The following is a 12,445-nucleotide window of genomic DNA, read 5'->3' as shown; positions in this document are numbered from 1 at the left end:
GGACGGACTATGACAGCGAGGCCAACATATGTAACACGATGGACACGAAAAGAAGAAGACAATGAATTGCATCAGGCAAGAACCCATATTATTCAAGTTCAGTTACCCTGCCTAAATTGCTTGCAGGTGTCCGCTTACATCTCATTAATGAGAGGCAAATAATTATGGATGTGTAGACTTTAAAGTTTTCGACCAATGAGGCATTCTTCACCTCCGTGTTGGATCTATTGCAGGCTGATCAATGCACACCAATCACTACAAGGAGTCAATAGTGCTTTGTTAGTATTATGTATAAAAATCGAAGAATGTTAATTAGAGGGACAATAGCCTTTTCTAGTCTTGCAATCTTCACGCCTCCAATTAAAAACTATTTACAATAACAAACTGTGAACACTTTTTTCTCATTGAAATCATTCAATAAGTGCCCCCCCTCATAATGAACATCTGCATAAGAAATACAGCATTGCAGATTAACAGAAGGTCCACCAGCGTCATAAATAAAATAATCAGATTGGCAAAATATCTGTTCCCAAGGGCGGCACGGTGGTACAGCAGTAGAGTTGCTGCCTTACAGCACCAGAGACCCGGGTTCAATTCAGATTACGAGTGCTGTGTGTATGGAGTTTGTACGTTCGCCCAGTGACCTGCGTGAGTTCCCTCCAGGAGCTCCGATGTCGTCCCACTCTCCAAAGACGTACAGGTTTGTAGGTTAATTGGCTTTGGTAAAGTTGTAAATCGCCCCTAGTATATGTAGGGTAGTATTAGTGTACGCTATAATCCCGGGTCGGCGTGGATTCGGTGGGCCGAAGGGCCTGTTTTGGAGTGTATCTCTAAACTAAAGTATAGAGGTCTGACAATAAAACACTCAAGCATGAACTTGAAATGACAGGTCCAACTTGGCATCATGTTCGGCATGGACATCGCGGGTCAAAGAGCCTGCCCGTGTCTTGTCTGGTTCTACGTTCTAATAATTTTCTCTCTGTAAAAATGCTGCTATAGCTGTGCATTTCCCACATCATCTGTCTTTTCAGATTTCCAGAAGTTGTGGTATTTTGATTTTAGATTACATATTTGTTCTGAATTTAATTTTTCGCAAAATCATTGTTCTTTGCAATGTCACAAAACAAACCAGCAAATTGTCAGATCTCCACAAAATATACATTCTAAATATAGATGAAAATGAAATATTTGACAAAATTGTTATTTTTTAAATGATATAAAAAGGTGAAAAATAATGTTGGAGCATTGGTCTATGACAAACACATCAGTACAGCATAACTGGAATTAAAACTAGAAATTAAAATCAGTTTTATCATACCTGTAACTCTGCACTGTTCAATGAATGCTGCTCCACTATTTCATCTGTCTTGCTCTCCTCTGTTTCCATTCCTTTCACAACTTCATTTTCTGATGTAGACTTCATTAACTCTGGCTGTTCATCTTCGGAATTTCTGTCTTTAGTTTGAATATACTCCTCGGCTTCTTTTTCTTCTGTAGTTTCCACCTGGGACATTGATTTTGGCTTTTTAAGCCAACCAGGCAAAAAACGAAACAATCCTTTACCACCCGTTGGATCCTTTTTATCAATACTAGAAGGAGTGGACTGGGTACTTGCATCTGAAATTGAAGAATTAAACTCCTGTTCTTTCAGAGGTTGTGTTGTGGATTCAGGCTGTTCATCTTCCTGGATTTCTTTTTCTGCTTCCTCATTTCCATTGCTAGTCTTGTCTGGATTTGATGCTTCGGAATCATCTGCTTCAGTTCCTTTTGATTCTTCGTTTACTTGAATTGCAGATCCCACTTCAGTCATCATGATACAAGGTTAAACTGCAATTTAAAAAATAATATTACACTGTTAGAAAAATTTAAGAAAATTGCTGAATTCCTAAATTAATATTCTAACTTGATCCATGTAAAATATTATCAAAATCTCAACTATCTTCTAAAAAAAGATAGTTCTTTAGTAAAACAAATTAGGTTTGGATGTTTGGTACATAAACATTAGACATAAACATAAACAATAGCCTCTCCCAATGATGCTACGCAGAGTACTTTCAAAATCAGTTAGTGTGGCACTACAAGGCAATTTCTCAATAGAAATAGTAAAACACAAACCAACAAAGGACATACTTGCCGAGCGTATGTAAAGGTCGAGCCGAGCAAAACGAGTGCTTAATTAGGAAGTCTTATAATTTATTTAATCGGAAAAGATTGCAAATCTACTCCAGTAATAAATACATAATCTACGTCCTACAGGGAACAGATTGTGATAGCTTCATATTTACAAACACAAATGGGATCAAGTTGCGAAGTTGGCACGGTCTTAAATGTGGACAACTGGGGTGAATTGGGAAATGCATGGCAAATCAGAAGTAAATAAATGCAAATTAGAAAAGAAAAAGGTACATTATTTAAACGTGTGTGGCGTCAGCCTATACACAGACCACTTATGGTCGAACCCTCGTCAGTAGTTACGACGTCATGGGCTAGAGGGAGTGTCCTGCTACTTAAGGTTATCTCACCTCGAGACCCAAGCAGTCCACAGGTAGCTGAGCCCGAGAGAACAACCTCGCTCAGCTACAGCAGCAATGAATATTATGTAAGCGGACCAATGTAACACCTGAATAAACTATCGTTTGAACCTGCCAGACGCCTGGCCTTATTCACCATGTTTGGTGCCGCTACACGTGATTGATTAGGAAATGTTGAATTACAAAGTGCACGTGCGTGCCCTTGTGCACCAGTCACTGAAAACAACCAGGTGTAACAATGAAGTGATGTAGCAAATGGTGTGTTGAACTTCAATTCAGAACAGAGGCAGGTATATTTTGCGACAGTTAGACAGTGCTTTGGTAACAGCACTCTTAGGCAAGTGAGAACAACTTTGTTCTTTTTATCTAAGAACGATATACCCAGCAGATACAATTAAAGTTCACCATAATAATTCATGTGACAGAAGGACTGTTGTGCAAGAGATTAGGTTGAGTAGGTCTGCATTCACTAAGTTTAGAAGAATCAGCAGACATCACTGAAACAGTAGTTTCTAACGGACTTTCCCGGCTGCGGAGTCTGGTACAGGGGGTCAAAGTCTCAGATTATAGGGCAAACCACCACAAATCTATGAAATTATATTACTGAAGGCAGTGGAGGCCAAGTCACTGACGATATTTGTGGTGGTAAATAGATGTCTGAGCAGAAGTTACATGAAAGGATATGGGGAGATAACAAATTATTGTTTCTTCTGCAGACCCAGTACAATAGGAAAACTCAGCTGCAGGAAGAGCAAGGTGGAAAGTGGTACCATATACAATGGTGGAACAATGATAAAAGCCCAGCAGGTCAATTTTTTGATAATTATCTCAGTCCCTCAGTGTGCTAAAATTGCTTATCCAAAGCCAAAATATATTCAAAAGCATACCAACTACTTCCACAATGCTCCACTCAGGGGGAAATGGATCCCGTGTTTCTTTTACCATTGATTGAATTAGTTAATTGCTTCAAATAAATAGCAGCAATAATGATGAGAAAATAAAAATCAGTTTATTTTAACTGTGACCCTTTTAACCACGATACACAAGGAAATAGAGGACTGGACTCTTCCAGTGGCAAGGAGGTCAGAGAATCAAACATGCATTTTATGTGATTGCCAAATAATTGGGAAACAAAAGGAAATGTAAAACAAAAACAACAACAACAAAAAAATCAGCTGTTCATGCTTTGAAATGAAGATGATAGAATTCAATAACAACTTTAAAAAGATAATTGGATAAATACTTGAAAGAAAAACAAGTTAGTGATATGTGGAAACAGTAGCAATGCGAGAACAAACAGACCACCCACTGTGTTACTTGGCTCTAGGATTCTGTGACAATACGAGGACATTTTCAAATGTTCAAACTTAAAGCATTCTGCCTTGGTTGTTCATTGGTTGTGAATCATCCCAGTTTTCAAACTGTTTTAGATCCTTGCTTAGGTAAAGTACGCTTCTAAATTACATTTTCCAACATCTCAAAGTAGGTGGCAATTAACTGGCAACCTAGTGCACAGATCACCAACACCAACTGAATTTACAGGTTTGGTTCATTTGAGGTTCAAAAGACCATTACTGCAAACATAACCTTTCTATTGGATGATTTCACGAAAGGTCACTGGATCATAGATCCTCACCCACGTGACCGCAAAATTTAACTGGGGTACAAACGTCGCTTCCACTACGTTATTGATGCTAGAAACGCATACTTTCAAACCCGTTAAAAACCACGAAAACGGTTAGTTTTTGAGCTGTAAATAACTGTGCCAGTCGAGGTGACCGTGAGACACAGCTATCTTACTTTAGAGTCCAGAAGATAAAGAAAAACGAAGGTAAAGACAAGAGGGCGCTGAAGGGAAATTAACAGCGGAAGTTGTTGGCCGTGCAGATATAAAGACCAAAAATATCGGGAATTATCGCGTTTGCTCACTGCATTTCATCAAAACTAAGGCATTATTGATGTTTTGATGAAATGCAGTGAGCAAACGCGATAAAATCCCGATATTTTTGATCTTTATATCTGCACGGCTGTTTATATCAACTTCTGCTGTTATTTTTAATTTTTCTAAAAATGTATAACAAAGCAGGTTATGCATTCTCCACGAACCAAATGTCTGTCTGCAGCTAGCAGACGTGGTATGCCTCTGCAAGTCTTACTTTGTTTATTGTATGAAACTAAATTATGTTAATAGCAAGAAACTAAAAAGCTTACAACCACAGCATGCAGACTTTACCATTGAGAGCGCGCAGTCTCGGGAGAGGCCGAGTTGGGAGCTCCAACGACGCAGAAGGTTCGACAAGCCTCGACCCGTGATCCGATCGCTCGGGCGCGGGGAGCTGAGATTCCCCCTGATGCAGAAGCTGGAGGGCCCACCGCCGGCTACGGTAGTCAAGATCGTCCCATCAATGGAAGGCTTGAGGACCCCGACCGCGGGAGAACAAAGAAGGGAACAGATTGAACTTTTTTTTCGCATTCCATCAGTGAAGAATGTGGAGGAGTCACTGTGGTGGATGCATTTTGTGTGTTCTGTTGCTTTTTATTTGTATGACTGACTTGGCAAATACCTCGTATGTTGCAGAATATAAGCAACCTATCACTTGCCAGTTTGATTGCATGCTGCTCTTGCAAATTAACTTTAAATGATTTCTGAACATCACACATATACCTCTCAAAACAATATCTTGACAGGTTAAGGGAATGGGCAAAGGCACGGTAGATGTCGTGTGTCTCCATCTTTCCTGCACTGCTTTAAGGAGTATAGATTTTCTTGGTATTTGTGAAGTACTTTTGTGACCCACTTTACATGAAATTTGACTTTTTATTTTAAATAATTTTGTGCGATGATCCACTGAATTGAATTAGAATTATTCGAGTACAGAGCCCTTGTCATTAATACTTGTCCAAAACCTAGTGCTGGAATTTATTTTTGATGGGTCAAGGCTAGGTACAGAGAAATGTTGCTGGAACAGGAACATTAATTGAGGAAAGATTGGAGCTAACGATAACAGTAGTGCTAGCTTGGCTTCACTGTTCTTGGCCTTCAGCTGAAGGAAACAATAGCTCATCATTATAAAACACCAGCAGACTAAGTATTAGACGTGACATTTAAAATCATTGAATTACACATAAAAATTCAGAAAGATTTCCTTCCTTCTGTGAAAATAATGCACGTAATACAAGGAAAAAAATTAACATTTAATCATCAAAGTGATGGCAAGAACAAAGTATGGAGGAGAGAAGGAGCTGCCCAAGATCCAAAGCATACCACCTCATCTGTGAAACACGGCGGTGGGGGTGTTATGTATGGCTGTATGTATGTATGGCCTGGGCATGGATGGCTGCTGAAGCTCCTGGCTACTTATCTTCATTGATGATACAACTGCTGATGATAGTAGCATAATGAATTCTGAAGTGCATAGACACATCCTATCTGCTCAAGTTCAAACATATGCCTCAATACTCATTGGTCAGTGGTTCATTCTACAGCAAGACAATGATCCAAAACATACTACTAAAGCAACAGAGGAGTTTTTCAAAGCTACAAAATGGTCAATTCTTGAGTGGCCAAGTCAATCACCCAATTGAGCATGCCCTTTATATGCTGAAGAGAAAACTGAAGGAGACTCGCCCCCAAAACAAGCATAAACTGAAGATGGCTGCAATACAGGCTTGGCAGAGCATCACCAGAGAGACATCCAGCAACTGGTGATATCCATGAATCACAGACTTCAAGCAGTCATTGCATACAAAGGATATGCAACAAAATACTAAACCCGATTACTTTCATTTACATGACATTGCTGTGTCCCAAACATTATGGTGCCCTGAAATGGGGGGGGGGGGGGGGGGGGGGGGGAAGAAACTATGTATAAAAATTGCTGTAATTTCTACATGCTGTAATTTAACCAAAATGTATAAAATTGGCCTTTCTTAATATTTGACAATGTGCACTTCAACCACATGTGATCATTTCTATTACAAATCTCAAATTGTGTAGTACAGAGGCAAATAAATAAATGATGGGTCTTTGTCCCAAACATTATGGAGAGCACTGTAGCTTTCAAATAGTTATGGATAAAAACAGGGCTGGTGAATAATTTTTACACATTCGCCTCTTACTCCTCTTAGAAAGATTCTAAAGTCTGAAGGAGGATCTCAACCCAAAACATCGCCTATTCCTTTTCTGCATAGATGCTGCGTTTCTCCAGCAATTTTGTCTACCATATATTCTAAGGGGAGTAAGAGGCGATCGGGGTTGACAAGGGAAGTCAAGGACAGTATAAAAATGAAAATAGAAGACATATAAGGATGAGTGGGAAGTCAGAGGATTAGGCAACTTTTAAGGATCAACAGAAGGTAACTAAACAGGCAATACGGGGAGAAAAGATGAAGTACGAAGGTAAGCTAGCCAAGAATATAAAGGATAGTAAAAGCTTTTTAGTTATGTGAAGGGAAACAAATTAGTTAAGACAAATGTCAGTCCCTTTAAGACAGAAACAGGTGAATTTATTATGGGGAACAAAGAAATAGGAGACGAGTTTAACAGGTATTTTGGTTCTGTCTTCACTAAGGAAGACACAATCTCCCAGATGTGCTAGGGAACAGAGGACCTAGCTTGACGGAGGAACTGAAGGAAATTCACATTAGTAAGGAAATGGTTGTGTAGACTGATGGGACTGAAGGCTGATAAATCCCCAGGGCCTGATGGTCTGCATCCCAGGGTACACAAGGAGGTGGCTCTAGAAATCATGGACGCATTTGGTGATCATTTTTCAAAGTTCCATAGATTCTGGATCAATTTGTATGGATTGGAGGGTAGCTAATGTTATCCCACTTTTCAAGAAAGGAGAGAGAAAGCAGGGAATTATAGACCAGTTTGCCTCACATCTTCTGCTTAAGCCCTTTGCTCCTCTAGGGAGCATAGGCCATTGACAAATGTCCTCCACCTCACTCGGTTGTTGGCAGTTCTTTTGAGATCTCCCCAGTTGCGCCCACTCTCAGACATTTCTTGCTGGACACCTCTTCTCCAGCTGTTCCTGGGGTGACCACTTTTCCTTTTTCCTTGGGGGTCCCATTTCAGGGCTTGCCGTGTGATGTTTGTGGCAGGTTTCCCGAGGGTGTGACCAATCCAACTCCATTTTCTTCTTCAAATTTGTACGTCCTCCTCCTGTCCGGAGTAGATAATAGACAGCCCGCTGACCAATTTGATCTCCGCTGACTGTGTCCATATTGTTTCAGCCAAGCCCAGGACTAAGAGATTTGTTGGCAATTGTGGCAGCCTTGCCAGCCTGGAACATGGTTCAGATATTCCATGTCCCCACAAGGATAGATTTCTTTGGGGTTGGTAGATGTGTCAGCTTCCCAGCGCCCTTGCTGGTTTGGCTGGAGAGCGTAAAGTCCCCATCGCTGGGGCACCTTCAACCAAGTGTGTAATTTGATTTTCATTCGTCAATGTTTCTGTAACTCACACTTTCTCCAGGGTGGGGGTAGTTAACCCCACGCCCAACCCCCCAACCTGGAGGACCAGGGACTGCTTCGTCTGCCTCCTCACCCGAGACCTGTCCAGTTTGGTTGAACCTGCCAGGGATATGAAACCCCATCTGACATAGCTCTCAGGATCACTGGAGTACACAAGGCTCTCCTCCACATCAAGATTGCAGTCCATGAGTGGTTTGCCTGACATCGCTGGATTCCATTATCAAAGATGTAATAGCGGCACATTTGGATAGCAGTAACAGGATCGGTCCAAATCAGCATAGATTTACAAAGGGGAAATCATGCTTGACAAATCTTTTGGAATTTGAGGATGTAACAAGTAAAACGGACAAAGGGGAGTCAGTGGATGTCGTGCACCTGGCCTTACAGAAAGCCTTTGATAAGGTCCCACATAGGAGATTAGTGGGGGGGGGGGGGGGGGGGGGGGGGGGGGGGGGGGGGGGGGGGAGAGGGAGAGAGGAGGCAGGAAAGGCGTATTGATTGTGTATGATTAGCAATGATCACATTGAATGGCGGAGCTGGCTCGAAGGGCCGAATGGCTTACTACTGCACCTATTGTCTATGTATCTATGTTTGTACCACACAAAGACAAGAAGTCTACATTACAGTTGAGGTACTGGACATCCTAAAAATGTATCAAAGTAGGTAATTTCACAAGCCTGATCAGACACTGTTGGAAAGAGAAAAGAATCACTGCGAGATACAGATGAGGTGCTGAATGACTGGAGGGGAGCTGACGTTGTGCCTTTAAAGATGGGCTGCAAAGCAAAAAAAAAAAAAAAAAAAAACTGGGACAATTCCAAAGAATAAGATGTACATACTTTGGAAAATCGGAGGTTGATTTAGGATGGTAGGCATAGTTTTGTGCTTGGGAGATCTTGGTTGAGTTTCTTTGAAGGATACCATTTATTCTCTACAGTGCCCTCCGTAATGTTTGGGACAAAGACCCTTCATTTATTTATTTGACTCCGTACTCCACAATTTGAGATTTGTAATAGAAAAAAAAATAAAAAATCACATGTGGTTAAAGTACACATTGTCAGATTTTAAGAAAGGCCATTTTTAAACATTTGGGTTTCACCATGTAGAAATTACAGCAGCATTTTTCCATTGTCACCCCATTTCAGGGCACCACAATGTCTAGGACTCAGCAATGTTATCTAAATGAAAGTAGACATGTTTAGTATTTTGTTGCATATCCTTTGCATGCAATGACTGCTTGAGGTCTGCGATTCATGGACATCACCAGTTGCTGGGTGTCTTCTCTGGTGATGCTCTGCCAGGCCTGTATTGCAGCCATCTTTAGGTTATGCTTGTTTTGGGGGCTAGTACCCTTCTAATTTCTCTTCAGCATATAAAAGCCGTGCTCAATTGGGTTCAGATCAGGTGATTGACTTGGCCACTCATTTTTTTAGCTGTGAAAATCTCCTTTGTTGTTTTAGCAGTATGTTTAGGGATCATTGTCTTGCTGTAGAATGAACCGCCAACCAATGAGTTTTGAGGCATTTGTTTGAACTTGAGCTGATAGGATGCGTCTGTACACTTCAGAATTCATTATGCTACTGTCAACGGCAGTTGTATCATCAATAATGATAGTGAGCCAGTACCTTCAGCAGCCATACATGCCCAGGCCATAACACCCCCACCACCGTGTTTCGCAGATGGGGTGGTATGCTTTGGATCTTGGGCAGTTCCTTCTCTCCTCCATACTTTGCTCTTGCCATCACTCTGATTTCAGTTAATCTTCATCTCAACTGTCCACAAGACCTTTTTCCAGAACTGTGGTTGCTCTTTTAAGTATTTCTTGGCAAACTATAACCCGGCCATCCTATTTTTGCAGCTAACCAGTGGTTTGCATCTTGCAGTGTGGCCCCTGTATTTCTGTTCATGAAGTCTTCTGCGGACAGCAGTCATTGACAAATCAACACCTGACTCCTGAAGAGTGTTTCTGATTTGTCGGACAGGTGTTTGGGAATTTTTCTTTATTATAGAGATAATTATTCTGTCTTCAGCTGTGGAGGTCTTCCTTGGCCTGCCTGTCTCTTAGTGATTAGTGAGCTCACCAGTGCTCTCTTTCTTTTTAATGATGTTCCAAATAGTTGATTTTTGGTAAGCCTAAGGTTTGGCTGATGTCTCTAACAATTTTATTCTTGTTTCTCAGTCTCATAATGGCTTCTTTGACTTTCATTGGCACAACTTCGGTCCTCATGTTGAAAAACAGCAATAAAAAGTTTCCAAAGGTGATGGATAGACTAGATGCCGAGAGCTCTCTTCTACCTGCATTAAGGAGGCAATTAAACACACCTGAGCAATTACATACACCTGTGAAGCCCAAACATTATGGTGCCCTCAAATGGGGGGCAATGTATAAACACTGCTGTAATTTCAACATGGTGAAACCAAAATGTATAAAAGTGGCCTTTAATAAAATCTGACAATGTGCATTTTTAACCACATGTGATTTTTTTCTATTACAAATCTCAAATTGCAGAGTACAGAGGCAAATAAATAAATGAGTCTTTGTCCCAAACATTATGAAGGCACTATTTCAATTTGGCTTTCCAGTAGGATTGAAATCATATATAGTCTTTTCTTTGACTGGATAGCACGCAACAAAAAGCATTTCACTGTAACTCGTGATAATAATAAAATAAATTTCTACTATGTTGCTTTATTTTGAACCCATGAACAAAATGTTGTCAAAGCTATTTATTTGAAGAACGATCATGTGATAGGAAGTCAGTGATAAAATCAATTTCTAACCAGTTCACAAGGTTAGTGTTGTGCCGCAAACATGAAATGCACATTTTTTTTTAAATTCACACCTCTAATGGAATGGTGCTATTCAACTTGTCATGACCAATGATTGTGAACGTTTATTAGCAAAAAGTATTTAGAAGTTGATATCAGCTGCTCGAAAGATAATTTCACAAATTTTGTTTCTACTACCACTGTAATTGTACAAAATTTATTTCTGTCTGATTTATGAGTAATTGTTTGCTTCAAATCTCCCGATATTTCTCCCCCACCAAACATCTGTTATGTTACGCAACAGTTGGATTTTTATACCCTGGAACCAAAGCAACACAAATAAAAAAGATCTTTACTCACTTGCTGACCTTCCAGTTCAGTTTTAAATTTATGCTTTAAATACTTGTCCAGCATTTCTCAGTGCCAAATGATACAGAATTCAACAGCATTCATAAATGAAAATGCTACAGTTTCCAGAAAATAAAAACACAAAAATGCTAAAAATTCTTAGCAAGTCAAGCAGCCAGAGAAACTACTGATGAGGCAAGAGCTATATAATCTAGCACATTAACAGATTTTTACTGACCTGCTGAGGATTTCCAACATTTTCTGTTTTTAATGACATAATTCAAGTCCACATAAATGAAGCTTTGTTCTTAAAGTTGTGCATTTTACATATGATTTTTTTAAATTCAGGTAATAAGTTGAACACATTGCATACATAAAACATTTGTGTTTTTAAAATACAACAGCAATTTCAAGAATAGTATAATGACTATACTGCAATTACTAGCAATATTGCTTGTCGCAGAACCAGCCAGTAATATGGCAACAATCTTTATTTTTCTTGTCAGAACAAACCGACATAACTATGGTGTTTGTGCCAAATTTTCCAAATATACCTCTGCCAATGATTTACTTGTCAAATAGTCACAGCTGTAATATACAGGGACTAATTTGCAAATACGTTTTCAGAACTTTGAAATAAATGATTATCATTTTGATTATATGGATCAAGGAGGAATATTTATTAAACGTTTATTAGATATTTATTTATCAGGGATAGCACAATTTTTCTTTAAATTATGCCATGGTATATTTGCATTAGGATCGGGGTTAATAACAGGTGTATTGAATATCAATTGTTACCATGGCAGTTCGATCTCAAACATATCCTGAAGTTTCAATGGTAATGAGCTACATTTATCATTAACTAATAAATTGATGTAGAAAATATATTCTGAAAATAGGATTAAATGCTTGTGTTCCAATATTACAACTGTTAACGACTTATTAATTTCCCAAGTTGGTGCAAAAAATAAATGAATAACATCATACAGCAAAGACCAGATGTTTTATCAAACCACAAAACCCCACATCATGATTGGACTCTCCCATACCAAAACGATACTCCCAAAACTTAAACTTCTCCTTTCATTGCCTGATAAATTTCCTCTGATTGAAAGGAATCAGTGTCGTGCATTCAGGCTCCTGTATCTTCTTCTTAATGGGCTTGTCCTACTTAGGCGATCTTTTTTGTGACTGCCACAAAATTTAACATGATGAAAATTCTTTGGCGACAGTGGCGACAATTTTTGCTGTCGTAGGTTGAGATAGCTGTTGGCGTAGGTTGCCGCCAGGTGTCGTAGGTAAATTACATTAAAATG

General features: G+C 39.6%; 1 protein-coding gene across 13 annotated transcripts in view; it reads right to left on the bottom strand.

Moving 5' to 3' along the window:
- The window catches only part of LOC129697259 (protein 4.1-like), a 114,098-nt gene that overhangs the window by 74,990 nt on the left and 26,663 nt on the right, over window positions 1-12,445 (bottom strand). For all 13 annotated transcript variants that reach the window (XM_055635624.1, XM_055635622.1, XM_055635616.1 and 10 more), the window contains exon 2: window positions 1,319-1,827. In XM_055635624.1, coding sequence (XP_055491599.1) covers window positions 1,319-1,813 — 495 coding nt within the window. In that variant the 5' untranslated portion in view covers window positions 1,814-1,827. The remainder of the gene's footprint in view (window positions 1-1,318; window positions 1,828-12,445) is intronic.

This window comes from Leucoraja erinacea, chromosome 5, assembly GCF_028641065.1.
Source record: "Leucoraja erinacea ecotype New England chromosome 5, Leri_hhj_1, whole genome shotgun sequence".
NCBI classification, from domain to species: domain Eukaryota; kingdom Metazoa; phylum Chordata; class Chondrichthyes; order Rajiformes; family Rajidae; genus Leucoraja; species Leucoraja erinaceus.
Note: the sequence above shows the minus strand (reverse complement) of the source record. Positions and strands in the feature narration are given on the sequence as shown.